Source organism: Hirundo rustica, chromosome 2, assembly GCF_015227805.2.
Source record: "Hirundo rustica isolate bHirRus1 chromosome 2, bHirRus1.pri.v3, whole genome shotgun sequence".
Taxonomy (NCBI): domain Eukaryota; kingdom Metazoa; phylum Chordata; class Aves; order Passeriformes; family Hirundinidae; genus Hirundo; species Hirundo rustica.
Genome location: NC_053451.1, coordinates 23,410,695 through 23,426,373, shown reverse-complemented (window position 1 = coordinate 23,426,373; position 15,679 = coordinate 23,410,695). Strand labels below are relative to the sequence as shown.

At 42.5% G+C, this 15,679-nt stretch overlaps 1 protein-coding gene across 13 annotated transcripts in view; it reads left to right on the top strand.

The window, feature by feature from the left end:
• The window catches only part of ZBTB20 (zinc finger and BTB domain containing 20), a 474,904-nt gene that overhangs the window by 442,596 nt on the left and 16,629 nt on the right, over positions 1-15,679 (top strand). For 12 of the 13 annotated variants that reach the window (XM_040056379.2, XM_058419419.1, XM_058419420.1 and 9 more), the window contains one exon: positions 3,844-4,031. Coding sequence is in view for 1 of the 13 variants with exons in the window: in XM_040056377.1 (XP_039912311.1) it covers positions 331-341; positions 3,844-4,031 (199 nt within the window). In the remaining 12 variants the exon portion in view is untranslated. Of the gene's footprint in view, positions 1-322; positions 342-3,843; positions 4,032-15,679 lie in introns of those variants that run through there. The other variant, XM_040056377.1, reaches the window with a different exon arrangement.

Genomic DNA, 15,679 nt, shown 5'->3' with positions numbered 1-15,679 from the left:
AAACTTAAGGGAATGCTGAAAGTGAATACCAACAAAATTAAAGTATGTGGACATAGGATAGAAAATTTAAAGTGATAGAGTAGGTAGGATGTTTAGAAATAAACTGGATAAATCTCTTGTAAATCAGTAGCAAATATAAATTCTGCAGGGACCCTCTAGACTTTGAAAGTCAGTATCTTTTCTGTTCCCAGCTCCTGGGATTCTATGCATCAAGTCCATGTACAAAATCTCTTTGCTATATTGCCCTTCTGCTGTTCTTCACAAGGAGCAAGGATGATGATGGCCCTCTGATAACGTTAAGAATCGGTTCAGTATTGGAAAGGACTTGTGATGCACCACAGGTATGTGTGGAGATAACCAGAGATCAGAAGGAGCCTCTTGCTCCAAGAACACATTCCCAAGACTTTTGCATTCCAAACATGGTAATTACTGCCCTTACTAACAAGTAAATAGCAAACAGCTCTTTTCCGAGATTAGTATGCGGAGAAAAACAAAGTCATAAGAACTAAAGGAGCAAGGTAGACTTACCCTTACCACTGAAATAATCACATAGGATTGCCAATCAATTGGCAATTTGGGAAGGTTCCACAAACAATATTTATTACTTGTTTCATTCTTGCTCCTACCCTCATTCTTTCAGGGTTTTTGACATAGCTGTAACAATTCACACTCTTCCAAATTTTTAAAAATGCCATTTTTACCTTCTGGAACATGGAGATATATTAGAGAGCTTGCTGATGAAAGTGTTCATAGAAGTAGTGTGCAATCAGAAAAAGAATTAGGTTGGAAGGGTCCTCTGGAGGTCTCTAGTCCAATTCCCTGCTCAGAGCGGAGCTGACTTCCAAGCTGGATTAGGTTATTCAGGGCCTTGTTCAATTAAGTTTGGAAAATCTCCAAGGATGGAGATGCCACAACCTGATTGAGTACTTAACAACTCTCCCTGTGAAGACTTATAGCAATAAGATAGCAATAGAAGTAGACTATGTAAGAGAATGTAAGAATATTTAATTAGAATATATAGGTGAAGATCATAGCAATAGGAGATTTCTGTATGGGTGATAAGGGAGAACAAAAGAATAGCAATATACTTACAATAACAACAGGATTGCTGTGGCTCTGCCTTTGCTGGCAACAGTAGTAGTACACTGCAGGGTGGAGAACTTTGTTTGGGTTTCTTCATAGGTAGTTTTGATCACAGTGTCCCCAGGATTTTTCTTTTCTGAAAAGCTTTCTTTAGATCCTTAGCTGACTTTGCTGATTCCTTAGCTTCCCTCCTGTGGAAGCCTGCATTCCTTTCAGGTGGTAGTGACGTGCAGCCCATGTCTGAACAGTGAGAGAAATGAACTTCTGTGGAGAGGTGTTGTCTCCAGTGCCAGTCAGCACCACTGCTATATTCTTACCATCCTAGTGAGCAAAAGTCGCCGAGCTGCAGGACCACACTGTGGAAAAGTGATGACACAAGAGTATCTTGATAACAGTGTCAGCCTTAGGAGCGAAGTAGGAAATATATAGGTTTGGATAGGAAGAAGCAGGGGATGCTTTGCACAGGCTCCTTCGTGTCACTATCTGTTGCTATAGTATTTTTTAACTTGTCCCTCTAATGAGTTTGGAAGGCCTGGGAGAGACAGGCAGGATCAGCCACGGGATGAAACATCAGTCAGTGCTTGGTTTAACAACGGAACTACAGCTGTGCTAGTTGACTGACAAGTCTCATTTACTCAGACTAAGCCTCCACTCTGCAAACAGCAGCAGTCTCCTGCCTAGGGTAGGCAGCTTTGTGTGTGGATAGACCTGGAGTCAGAGGCTGTATTCCAAGCATGTAACTTGGGCTAACTGAGCTGAAAACAGGCTTTAAATGCAGCAGTTCAGCTGCCGGGTACAAGGAACTTCATTGCCCTGTGCATCCAGAGTCCAAGACTACCGGACTGGCAAAAAAAGGTGTGCTATCTGAAAGCTGCTCGGGTAGCAATGCTGTAAAAATCCAGTGGTTTACACACTGATCTCCTGCAGTCCCCAGTGCACGCTGACGGCACATGGGAATGTCCTGGGATCTGGAAATGAGGTGTGTGAAGGTTTGCCAGAGTTCGTCTGGATCATGCCGAAGATCCATGCGGACTGTTACAAACAAAACATATGCAGTCCGTGTACTTCAAAATACACGTGCCCGCATACAAGCTATCATTTACAGCAGCAAAACCATCTGCCCATCTCGTGGCGTGGAGATTTATAGTCCCGATAATCCAAAAAGCCCCAGGGCTGCCAGAAGCTGCGGGGTTATCAGTGTGACCCCTCGCTGGCCGTGGCAGAGCTCAGCTCCCCGGCCACACCCTGAACCCCGGCCAGCTGCCACCGGGCACCTCCAGGGCATCCCTTCCGCGCCCACCACCTCCTGGAGGGGGGGCTTTACGGGAGGACGGCTGGGGGAAGGATTAGTTCTTTTTCGCTCTGGCCTGTTTAAGCTATATCTTCATTCTGATTGCGGTTTTTCTTCCCCGCGCTGCTCCTCGGGCCGCCCGCCCGTGCGGGTGCTGTCTCCCGGCGGCGGCCGCAGGCAATGGCGGCGGGCCGGGCCCTGCTCCCGGCCGGGCGTGCCGCCCTTATGTAAGGCCTTTAGGTAAGGGCCCGTCTGGCCCTGTTTGCCCCCCGCGGGAACCGCGCTCTCCGCGCCCTACGATCGCGTTCGGAATGGAGAGGCCGGCGCAGCCCTCAAACCCCGTCCCGGCTGGGACGCAGGAGGGCAAAGGCTAGCGGGGAGAAGGGGCTCCTGCGCTGGCCCTCGCTGAGGAGAGTCCCGGCCTGTCGGAAGGGCTCTGCCGGCAGGCGGCAGGCGGGACGTGCTCCCGGGGCGCCCCGGCGCTGCTCGTGTTCAGCAGGAGATAACGGGTTCAGCGGGATGGCTCCCGCCTGCCTGGCTGCTGCTGCTCTCCTGCGAGTGACCGCGGTTCTGCCCCCGGCATGCGGGCGGCAGCAGCCGATGTTCGCGGGCGGCCCCAGCCGCATCCTGGGCCGGGACAGCGCTGTGCCCTCCGCAGGCTGCACCCCGAGCTGGCGGCGCGGCTCCCCGGCTCGGGGAGCGCTGAGGGAGCGCCCGCACCCGTGTAGCGGACAGGGACAGTGAGACGGCCGCCCGCCGCCCTGTTCGGAGCGCTCGCTGTGTGATTCGAAACCTGCCACCTCGCCCCGTGCCTCGCCTTCTCCAGCCGTGAAGCTAAGGTGGTGACTGACTACCTGCTTGATGTACCACTGAGGCTTTAATTCCTTGGAGGTCCTGGATGGTGAGAGCTGTTGAGCGCTCGTGTGCTCAGTGCTCACAGAGAGCTGTTTCAGGTTCCAAGTCTTAATGCTTTACTTAGATGACCTCTCCTCAAAATTGCCTCAGTGCTTTTCCCTGCAAAGCAAGTCTGCGCTGATTCGTCTTGAACTGGAAACTTGCATATTCGTTTGCTTTTCAGACAATTCTATTATATTTCTGTATAACTCTCTCTGTTCAGAATGCTACAGCCTTGGTTAATATTTGTCAAACGGCGCTCTGACTGTCTAAACTACTGGGACGAGTTTCATTTTATATGTCATCAGTAGGGGCAGAATAAGGAGCTTCGTGCTTGGCCTATTTGCTGTAACACAGTCTCAAGGCCATTGCATCAGAGTCAAAACAAGGAGCAGCTTGTTTCCAAACAAGAAGTATGGAGGAAAGTCTTCTCTGCCTCCTTCCCTGTCAGGGAAAAGGGAGGCGAGAGGGGGGTGGTGGTGGTGGGGGAAGAAAGTTATCTTTAACAGATTCTAAAAATGCCTTTTCCCAAATATGCAGTCAGTCCCTTCAAAGGTCTCTTTGTTTATTTTCAGGAAGAAACCCAAGACAGCTGAAAACCAGAAGGCGTCTGAGGAGAATGAGATTACTCAGACGGGTGCATGCAGCGCCAAGCCGGGCCTTCCCTGCCTGAACCTTGAAGCTGTTCCTTCTCTGAGCCCGGCCCTCATCCACTCTCCACATTCACCAACAAACCTGCACGCACACACAGGGTCATCTGATTGTGAGTACACCAACGTGCTGCTGCGGTTCTTTCAAACACCTCCTTTACTGTGCACCACTTGGATGCTCTTCCCTTAATGTCATAAGCAGGACTTCCCCAGGGCTTAGCTTTTCCCTTCTTTGGGAATAACATCTAGAGCAGAACACTTTTGTGTCAAGGTTGTGATAATGCAGTCAGCCAGAGAAAGCTGAGAGCGTGTTGTTAGGTCAGGTTGCTGCTTATTACAAATTTAAAAGGGAAGACCCCTCAAGCATGTCTCTGTCCAACTAGAACTGTTGCTCCTCTCCAGGTAGTTCCATGCTTTGCATTACCCAACCATATTTCCTGACTGGGGGGTTTCAGCTTGTGCTGAGAACAAGTGCCTGGCTCTGCAGCCCAGGTTTGTAAAGTTTCTACAAAGAAAGGGAAGTGTTTTGTGGAGAGGATCAGTCTGTGAGAGTCTGGAAAATCTTTGTAGATCTGTGTGGTCATACCAGCTTTAAGGCCCTTGTTTTGAGGGCATTTGCTTCCAGATTACTCAGCATGGGTTAATTGCCCTTTAAAAAATGTTCTTCTCCATTTTGCCAAAAAATACAAAAAATAAGGGAGGGAATTGTTAAAATTGGATTTTGGAAAGTCATCTTGCCTCACTAGCTCTTCAAAATGTTGTAATTTCACAGAGATCCTTGCCTGGAAGTCTCTTGGGCAAGAATGTGCAGGGTAATGTGAATCTCATCGCTCACTAGTTTTAGAAGGTATAGTTTACCTCTTCTGTGGTGGTTTAGGATGTTTTAAAATTTACAAGAGAGGGGGAAAGGAGAAGGATGATGGCACCAGGTTTCAACAGCTCAGAAGCCAACCAGACTTCACAAAAGCCTATAAAAAAAAATCAGGGCATGACAATAAAAAATCAGATTAAAAAGTATGTGTATCCTTTTCTTTTTTTAATTTAAAAACCCTGCCTCAGGGGCAAGCTTGGAAGCAGTCGGGTTATAGGGATCATCACTATCAAAATCACTTTAGCTGCAATTCATTCCTGTTGGCTTCTGACTTTATTCATTATGAGCTTCTGCTAGAGATCTTGATTTTAATAGAGCTGGTAAACATTGGGGAGACTTTCCTAAATCTCACCTGGTGATTTGGGGAGAAGAAAGAGGTGTGAAACAATTGAACAGCAGGCAGCATGCAATTTAGTGTATACAAGAATTCTCTTCAAATTGGAGATGTCAGGTTTTTTGTTAAAACTGGGGTGCAGTTTTGTCTTGTAATGTTTTCTGAAAAGAAAAAGCTTGTGAAAAGATGCAAAAAATGAGCAGAACAACAAGAAAAAAAAAATCCTTATTTTCAAACAAAGAATCCCTTTACCCATTCACAAAGATGAAAGAGTTCATTAGTAAATGGGATTTGAAACCTCACACTGATTTTTTTGACAGCACAAATGGAAACCCATGAAAGCAACCTTAGGACAGGGGCCAGCAAGGGATTGTAGGGAACTTGGAGAATGAACTCCTGCTTTTGCTTTCTGAAGTGGCCAAGTTCAGGGTGAGGAATATTGGCAGAGGGCAGCAGGGGAAGGTGGAGCCTGCAGCTCTTCATGCTCTACCTGTTCTGTGCACAGAGTTTTTTAGACCCCCTAAGTTTTTAATGTCCCCAAGTGACCTTCCAGATGATGTCAAAGGTCTTTTACAACCTAAACAATTGTATTATTCTATAAATAGGAATAAGCTGCCAGCCCAGATTAGATGCTCCTTTCATACTGAAAGTGTGGGAGATTTTTTTCAGAAAATGGGTTTAATAGCAATTTCAGCAGTAACTTTGTCCTATCTTGTGAACTGTTGAAATTTAGTTCCCAAAATACAGCTAGAGTCCTGCAAAAATTCAGGAAATGGTAAGACCTCTTGTGGTATTGATCTCTGCTAGCTGATTCCATATACTTTGAAACCAATAGAAAAACATCAGAATTATTTATGGTGGGTTATGACCTTTATCAGGCTGTATTTGTTAGGGGTGTTATTAATATAATTAGTGTTTGGCATGCCCTTGCAAAACAGCAAGAACCCACATGAGCTGGAATGAGACATGATGAGTATTTACTGCATATTTATTATAGCTTACTGCTGTGTTTTGTGGTATTCTTTCTTAATATTGCATTAATCGTTAGTATGGAATGTGTTCATGGACACAAAAGATTGATTTTTGTGGCTCCCAACATTAAAAACAGGTTTCCATACCTCTGATGTGCCCTGTCTTTTGGATTGATTCTTTCCCCTCACTCTAGAATCTCTTTGTCCTTCTCTTCCCCCCCCTTTCAGAAGAGATACATTGCCACATCTTTCTTCCTCTCAATTTTTGGACCCGTGGTGATGCTTTTCTTCTCTGGGTCAGCAGGACTTCCCTCTACCTTTAGACAGCACAACATTGCATCTCTTCCCTTGTCCAGACCATTCTATTGCCTGTATCCCCACAGCTGAGCAGATAGTTCATTTTCGAAGGACATCCTTCATCCTGCATAGTGGATGGCAAGTAATACAAAAATACTTAAAACTTGAGTTAGACGGGAAGTTTGGGAGGAGGTTTTTTTCTGAAAATACCAGAAACACCCAAAAAGAGTCAGCATGGTAGGGTATATCAATTCTTGGAAAAAAGCACAGATGTACAGATGGTTTCATGAGGCCTCATTCATGTATCTGGGGAGAAAAAAAGACTTGGATTTTATGGAACACCTATTCAAATCAGTTTGAAATCTTCCCTGACCATTTTGCATGCACAGTCACTAGTGCTTGGCAGAAAACAACACCACATATTTATTATTATGAGAAATGTTCAGAAGACAATCTACTTTAAAATATCAGGGTGCCTTTGGAATGATTCAGATCAATTTTTTTTTTCCAAGCATAGGAAATAAAAACTCTGTGATAGCCATCTGCTCCTCAGCTGTAAAAGGCAGAGGTGAAGAGAGCCTAAAGCAATAGTCTGAATGCTAGTCTTACTGATCTGAATACTTAGCAAAAAAAAAAAAAAAAAAAAAAAAAAAAAAAAAAAAAAAAAAAAATCCTGGGTAAAGTCATATGTGATGCACAACATAATTCAGGGTTTCGTTCTGTAGCATAATATGTTCTACATGCTGATTCTGGTGTGACTTATTCCAGTTGAAATTGCATTATTCCTCAGATTTCTAGGACTGGGTCTTAGATTTCTGGGTTTGAACACTGTATTTCCAGCACAGATGAATCCTTGAACCTAAATCCAGAACACAGGATGCACTGTGTCCAGTTCCATCTCTTTTAGTCTTGGGAAATGCTGACTCATGCAATGCAATTGGAGAAACAAGTTAGAGGAAGAGGTGCTTCCTGAGGTGACTCTTTTCATGGAAGGCTTGGCATATAAAAAACACCACTTTAAATTATTTTGGTGTTAAGTGATAGAGTGAGCTGATAAAACTCCAGCTGAGTTATACCTCTAGCTACTCAGCTGTCACAAACAGATCTATCTGCTTACCCAGACGAAAGGGGCTCGTGCAGGGACAAGGTTCTGGAAAGATTATAAAAAAGCAAAGGAAAGCAATGAGATCTGTGCTATTCACATTTTTTCACATATTCCCTTGCTTATGGACAGAGAATGCATAAAGTGCATAATAAGGTTGTAGTTCAAAGGCTGAGCAGCCTCAGGTAAAGTTTCTAAAGATTTGGTGAGAGGAAGAAGGTCATCAGGACCTGGCTGTATTTAAACTGGTTTGGTCTGCATAGGCCACTTATTTCAGGAGCCTTTCAGAAAGCATGTGTATAGCATAGCTGTATATGTTTTCCAAGTGCCAAGAGATAAGATCACTTTGGCAGAAACTTTCTCGAGTTCTCAAAGATACAATCAGACAAAAACTTCATTCAGTCTCTGATGTATGCATCTTAACAGATGTGTCCAAACTCAAAGGAATCCCATGGGAACAGTGCAACTGAATCTCTTTGTCTCTATTGATAGTTAAAAGAGTTATTCTTAGACATTGGATGGTCCATCTGTGAAGAAATTTGTTCCAGACAAGACAAAAGCAACATCTTTGCAAAGAGTTTCCATGGGACTGAGAGGCAGGTTGGACAAGCACTGAAAAAACTTCTGAAGCAGTATTTATGATTTTAGAGAACACAGAATTCTTGCAGAGACCTGAGATTCTGGTAAGGAATGAATTGAGAAGAAAAGTAAGGCATGAATATGTTTTTAAAAAACTGTTAAACAATCATTGGCAGGTTGTCGAAATAAGGGAGGACTTTCTAAAGTTATGTTTTAGCAAGGGACAGGGAGGTTTTTTGCATTAAATAGAATGTACTTTATAAACACTATCAGTGATAGACCATATCTGAACTCTTTGCCCTTACATGCTCCAGTACCGTGGCTGACTTGGTCCAATTCCAGCATTTTTCAGCTCTCACAGGACGAGAACATTGAAGCAGAGTATTTGCTTTTTTTCCTTTTAAGTGCTGATTTTTGTAGCTTCTTAGCCTTCTAGCATGACAGGAAAAGACAGAGTGGGAACCTCACAAGATTCATGAACTCCACAGAGCATGGAGAGTGAATATGGAAACTCTGGGGTTTTATTTCCTTGAGCAGCCGGGGGACCCACCATTCCCTTCCCATGAATCTGCCAGTTTGATTTGCCTGGGGCCAGTATAGAGGCTGGGTAGATCTGAAGGTGGTTTGGCCTCATCTTTACCTTTTAGGTTTCCTGTGTCTCCCTTCGAGGTTCTGTGGCAGGAAGAGAATGGTTACATGCCCTGATGGTCTTCCTCTTCTCCCTGGGAATTTGTGGCTGTGATTCCCTAGGAACTACTCTGGAGCTTTCACTTCTCAGTGAAGACAAGAGGCACCCTGATTGTACCAGCTTCTTTGTTTAGAGAGTCAGGCAGCATGTCAATAGTCGTTTCAGCTGTATTTTTGCTAATCTATGTATGGCATGTCTTAGCTATTTTTAGGTTGTTTTTGGTGACCTAAGAAATGATGTATGCTTAGATATCTATTTTAGATGATACAATAATAATGATACCAGCCTTTTCTGTAGAAAGCTAAACTGAAAGCAAGGATGTCCATAGTTCTCAAATACTTATGTCACAACACTTAATTATACTTTCATCTTGCAGAACATTTGAAATTTTGTTTAGTAACTACTTCTCTTCTTAGTAGTTGTAAGTGATTTCTATGTCCCGTGCACTTGTATTTTTGTTTGTAAAAGTATCAAAGAAATTTATCAGTCAGGAATGACTGTGTTTTCATAGAAGCAGGTACGTGTTGCTTGAATTGTGTAGAGACAAAAGTAGGTACAAGTACAGGCATGCAAAACTGTAAGCTGACCTCACCCTGCCTCTCGAAAAAGCCATCACAATACACTGAAGACCTGGCAGTGAAAAACAGTGAAAAACAGTGAAAAACGTACGAGTGGTAGGAACTGATCTCTATATTCTAATCGGTGCACTAAGTGAGTTTTGTCAGGTTGGTCTCTCGGGCTTTTTGTCTCTTGAGAAATGACTAATAGCATATGGTATCTCAGTTACAAAGTCAGTGAGTATGTTTTCAAAAGCAGCTGTGGAACCCAACTTGCACTGATGCGTAAATGACTTACATTTGTAACACATAGATGCCTTTGAATTTTTTTCTAATTATCCTAAATGTTGGTTCTGTTATTTGGTGCCCCTGTAATACTGTCTTGGTGTTAGGTTGTGGTGTTCAGTGCTTTTCTTACTGCTCTCCATTTAGAGAACTGTCAGTGATAGCGTGCAGAGCCTCAGCTTTGGTTTAAAACTGCCATGCATGCTCCTAACTCCCATGATTTCAGGGGACGTCTTAAAGACGTTTCTGCAGTGTATCTATCCTTTCTAAATACCAGGGGGAAAGATAAGACTTAGTGCTCTTCACAGTTCCATAGCTTCCATTCTTGAGGTGACTGAGTTGGGAATGCTGTATTGTTTCTCTTTGTAAATCATGCTGCAGCCAATGAGACACACTCTTAACTGTCCATTAAGATGTCTGCAGTCTGTTTCTGAGTTTACTTTGTCGTGTCTTCAGAGTCAGCCTCCTCCAAGTTTTTAATTACTGTTTTTTATGTTTACAGTCTTCAGCAAATCCTTCTTTTGTATATATTTCAGCTGCTTCTATCACTGTTCAGTGTATCAAGATGTTCTAGTACTTTTTTCAATATTTGGGACTTTGCTTGTTTGTTTTTGTGTGGGGGGTTTGTGTTTGGTTGAGTTTGGTGGGTTTTTATAAGTCTCCAGAGCAGTGCTTTCCTCTTCTCCCTTTGAGCTGCTTTACCTTCTTCCATAATGCTCCATCTTGGAAATGAACAAATAATGTCAATTCCACTGGAGAGTTTCTGTAACCTCGTTGATTACCCTTACTGCTTTCATAGGTAGTAGTCTTGTTAACACACTGACATTACTACTTGTCTGCCCAGTCTATCAATCCACATAGTCTGCAGCACTTCATAGATACCAATCATTGTTCTGTTAACTTTCTCTGTCTGATATGTGTAAATAATGTTTTATTACGGTATTTGTCTTTATGCTTTTAGTGAGTTTTTCTTTAAATTTCCTCTTTGCCCTACCTAATCTTTGTTTTACATCTAGTCTGCTACAGTTTATGCTCAGTTCTATTAATGTCACTCGGGCATGATTTCCATGTTTGGAAGAATAAATTTTCAGCTTTAATGAACTCTTATACCTTGTTATTTAACCATTGTAGCATTTTCTACTTCCTCATTTTTCTATTGTTGTCCTTGGATATGCATATGGACTCTATTAAAGTCTATTAAGGCCACCTCCCTACCGTTCTTAGGGATTTTATTTCCTTATCTTTTCCTTTCAGACCCTTTCTGACTAACTTCCTCTTCTTTTTTTCCTTTCAATAGTTGTTCTTCTCAAAGTTTCACATACCAAAACTGTCACTTTGCGATCTGCTTGAAGGATATCAAACATAATCATGCCAATCATTGTTATTTCATGTCTTAACCATACATGCTACTGCTGTCATCTCCTCTGTCTAAATTGGGTGAGAAAACTAAACCAAATGTGCCATTTCCCTAATATGGTCTTCAGAGGAATACTTCACTATTTGACAGGTGACTCTTGCTTGAAGGAAACTAAAGCAGCTGCATCTCCATCTCCTTTTGTCCTACCGTGGGTTGTTAAAATGCTGTGCAGCTCAGTGCTTACAGCTCCCCAGGTTAGTCCCTTGTGTGCTGTAGGGAGACACCTTCCATACTTTGAGAAACATTGGCTGGTGTAGGAATGGCCTGATTTGTTGCAGCTACAAACTCCCAAGTTACGGGTGAAAAAACATACTTGGTCACCTCCTGCTCCTTTTCACCGCTGTTATCTGTTTAGAATTGGAGCTTTTTGCTCTTTTCCTCTAAGCTTCCATAGTCATTTTCTCCTGTTTTGTTTACGTGTGGTAGATAGAGTAGCCATGTAATCTTTGTGCTGCGATCCCCCTCAGTAACTTTAGAACAAGGTATGGCCAAACGAGTATTCAAATTAGAGAAAACCAAAACAATTCCTGCATTGTTCTCCACTGAACAACTGAACAAAAGGACCTCTTTCATTTGAACCTTTTTTTGAACTGAAGCCTTAACATGGTGGTGGGAGAGAACATGAAACATAAAACCAAGGCTTGTTTAATACCACCTACTAATGTTTATAAAGTGTGCTAAGAGGTGTTGCGGGGTAAAATCATGTTCACAAGAAATGCGGTGTTTGATTTACTCAGTGAGAGTCAGTTGTAAGCCATCAGAATGTCACAAAACCTCATTTCCATCAGGCTGTTTGCCTGGCATCCCAGTGCATGAAGACCATAGCGGCATGTTCTGGCTGGTACTGTGCATTTGAATTTTCGAGGACACCGGGTGCTGTTGTTTCTAGATGGGATGCCATTGTGCCATCTCTTCATTTATATTTTTTTGTGGCTGTTTTCAATTGTCCGTGGAGTCATTCACAAGGCTAAAATAACATGTGATCCAGTCTTCTGTATCTACCACTCAGGAAATAGTGTACAATGAGAATTCAAGAATGCCAGCACAAATATCTCCTTAAGGAAATAACACCTATGAAAAAGAGATAAAAATCCTAGAACCCCTACGCATCCCAGCTTTGTTGTGTTAAACCCTGGAAGGATCTCTGCCTGGTTGGGATGTGCAGTATATACTCTGTATCCATCTGTGACATGTGGTGAAACTTCTTGAAAACCCACGAGAGGGAAGTAGTATAAATTAAGAGTAATCTCACAGCAGCTATTTTTACGTTCTTAACCAGTGAAAATGTAGTGTAGCAATATTGTGCATCTATTAAAAATCTTGAAAGGCTCTTTATAACTAGATGATAGGAGTGATAACGTGTAATTTATTGATGTTACACAGATAGAGGAAGGAACTCACAAAGTAGCAATTTTTGTGTGAAAAGGGGTATGATATGGGAAATAAAAACAGAGAAAGGGGCTTCTCATAGTTTCATGCCTGTGTGGGCAACCATGTCAGTTTTAACAAGAATACCTTGTGCTTTGATCCTATGCTACATTTCAAAACAGGGCATATTCCCTGTATTCAAAAGTAAAACTCCCAGATGCTATCTCTGGTGTTTTGGGGTGAGTGGAGGGTAGAGTGTGCCTGAAGGCAGACCTGAGAAATAACTCCCATGCACTGCATTAGTATCACCTGTTGGTGTCTGAATGCTTGTATATACATGTAATGCCAGGGCCTCTTCCCCAGGGAGTGGGGGGAAGCACTGGAACTGACAGTGTACATTTAATGCTAGAATTTCATGGTATCAAGCCACCCAGGAGTGCTGTGTTCTTGCTTATTCTCTTGATTTATTAAAGTATGCTGCCATACATTTCTATTCCTGTCAAAGCCAAGTAGGTGATTTTGGAAATAAGTCTGTTCCCAGAGATTGCAGAAGTCTCACTGAGGACAGCAACATTTCCTGTGGCCTTCAGTATTGTAGACGTGAGCGTGTTCTGTTTCCCACTGATATTTAAATCTGAACTATAAGCAGGCCTGAACACTCATCCCATAAATTCAAAATAAAGAAACCACAGTCCAAAACAGTATGAATATGTGTCTCACAATATTTCTAAGTTGAAATATTCACCAAAGCACCCAGTTGTACTAGTTAACAATTACCCTTTCACTAGTAGATAAAAAAGACAAATGGGAAAAACAACCAAATAAGATCTAGCATTTTCATGTGATATCTTTCCTCTACTCAGGGCTGAGACAGAGGCACTGGATGAAATAAAAGAATCTTTTCTCAGCCCTGAGGACTGGTATTTACAGTTTTTTATCCATCCCTTGTTTCTCCCATCAACCATAGTTCTGTGACCAGAACAAAATCTCCTACACTGAAAGGCTTTTCTTTGGAATCATGGAGGAAATAAGCAATGCTCTTCCACAACCTCTCCCACAAAACTCAACCATAACTGACAGCACCCTTTTCCTAACAGACTGCTGCACACATTCCCTGTGGAGGATTCTAGCTTGAATGGAAACCTTCTAAACAGGTAATTACCTTAAGAGGTTTTCATCTATACTTTCCTTTTAACCAATGCCCACAAGCTTTCAGGCTTACTGTATTTAACCACACTCAGGTTGATAAGCTTTTTCTCCTTGTCTTTCTGCCTGGGGGAACACCTAATAATGCAGGGTGAACGTGAAGGAGTTCAGGGAATAGCAGTTATCTCTTTTGGAGACACGTTTTAATATATTTGCAGCTATTAGCCTTCTAATTCATTCCTTCTCCAGACACAGCTCCCACCTTCAACCCCAGGCCCTTCTCCTCCCTAAACAAGGTTTCTGAGAGAGGATATGAGTTTATACAGGCCCCCACAGCAAGACAATCAAAAATAATCCATATCCACTTTCCTTATGCAGATTCAGTCTGAAATACACTATTAGGATTTAAAGAAAAGCCTTTCAAACAGGTGGTGGTATTCTTAAGGACTAGAGTAATCTTTTAATCTGGACCATAGAATAGCCAGACAATCCACCTTGTTTGCCTGCTTTTTCCAAAGAATTTTTTTTTTTTTTTTCCAAGAGGCATCCCCCTAAATCTTTTTTTGAGTAGGAAGTGCTCACGCCAGCATTGCTGGCCCATCTCCCCCTTTTCCTGCTCAGTGACTCTCTTGCTGCGGATCCACCAGTGAAATATGCACTCCAAGTAACTGCACCTGACACTGGGAAGGAAAACGAGCAATAGATGTGCCTAGATTTTTAAAGAGCTGAACTGCCTTAAACTTACAGCCAGTTAAAACAGTTGGACCATGCTGAGGCTTGGCAGGATCATGCATGAGCTCTCTGGGAACAAGAGAGGTTGAAACAGATTTCATGTAGAATATGAAAATGTTCCCTACTGAAGAAGGGATGAGCACAGCACCAATTCTCTTCCTAGGAAATGGTGCCATCATGTGGAGATGCTGTTTTCTCTGTTTCCTGTTTTAAGAGGGCAGTTCTGAAGTTTTCTCCCTTTACATTTTAAAGAAGTGCATTAAAATGCTATTTGACTAATATATATTTCACTAGCATAAATAGATTACAACTGACTGGGGCATGGGAATTAACACTCTTGAACTGATATGGCTGCAGTCTGTTGAAATCCCTGTTAACGCAGCTGTGATGACAGCTCCAGAGCTTCTTCTATAACGTCATACATGTTGCTTGGAAGTGGTGTGGGTACCCACAGAAGTATCCCCAATCAATGCAGTTCATTTCTTTGCAATGGTGATACGATGGCATGGCTGTAGATAGTCTGCAGACAAGGTCTGAGAGAGGAACTGGGATAAACAGTGTCTGTATGTCTGCCACTGTTTAATGTGGAAGTATATTTGATTGTACCCCAAATATGTGCCTGGGAATAAAAAATGGCTTTTGCCTATGCACTCTTCAGAGTGTCTTTGGAATTTCTAAAATAGCAAGTATACAAATCATATTAAAAGTAAAATAAGGGGAAACTAAGTATCTTGGCTCAAAATTTAATACTTCTCTAACTTAAAAATAGCTGAATTTGCTGTAACACTGACTTTGGTCACTGCTAGGAGTTGGAGCCAGTTTTTACCTGGTGATTTACGATTGTAAGTAGGATGCTGACCTTAAAGAAGAATGTAAGAATTAAGGCACTGGAGTGCTTTGAGAAGAAAACTAGGTTTTATGTAAGCCTGGAAAATAAAATTTGAAGAGACTTGTAGAATTAATTCTTGATATTTCTTTAGTATTCTTTACCCAAGGATGCAAAACAATCTACTACAATTCCTTGAGGCAGGCAGTCCTGCAGGATTGGGTGCATGATGCTGTCCCTGTTCCAGGTGTGCAGCAAACTGAGGCACAGACATTGCCAGCTGTGGTTTTCAAAGCAAACAGGATTAGTGCCGATGGACACCTCCTGAGGTGTGCCAGGCAAAGCACAGGGAGATAAGGTAACTCTCTGCCTGCCCCCCAGGCCTGGAGGCTGAAAGACAAGCTTTTGTGCTTGACACTGGGGATTTATATCCACTGGGTATAGAAACTATTTTATGTACAGAACACCTATGGTTTAGTCTTCAGCTTTGTGTAAAATCTCACCATTCGGTAAATGCTAAAAAGGACAGGGCAGTTAACTGAATAAATCATCCACAGGAAATTTGCTGAGCATTCTCTAGTTGGCAGA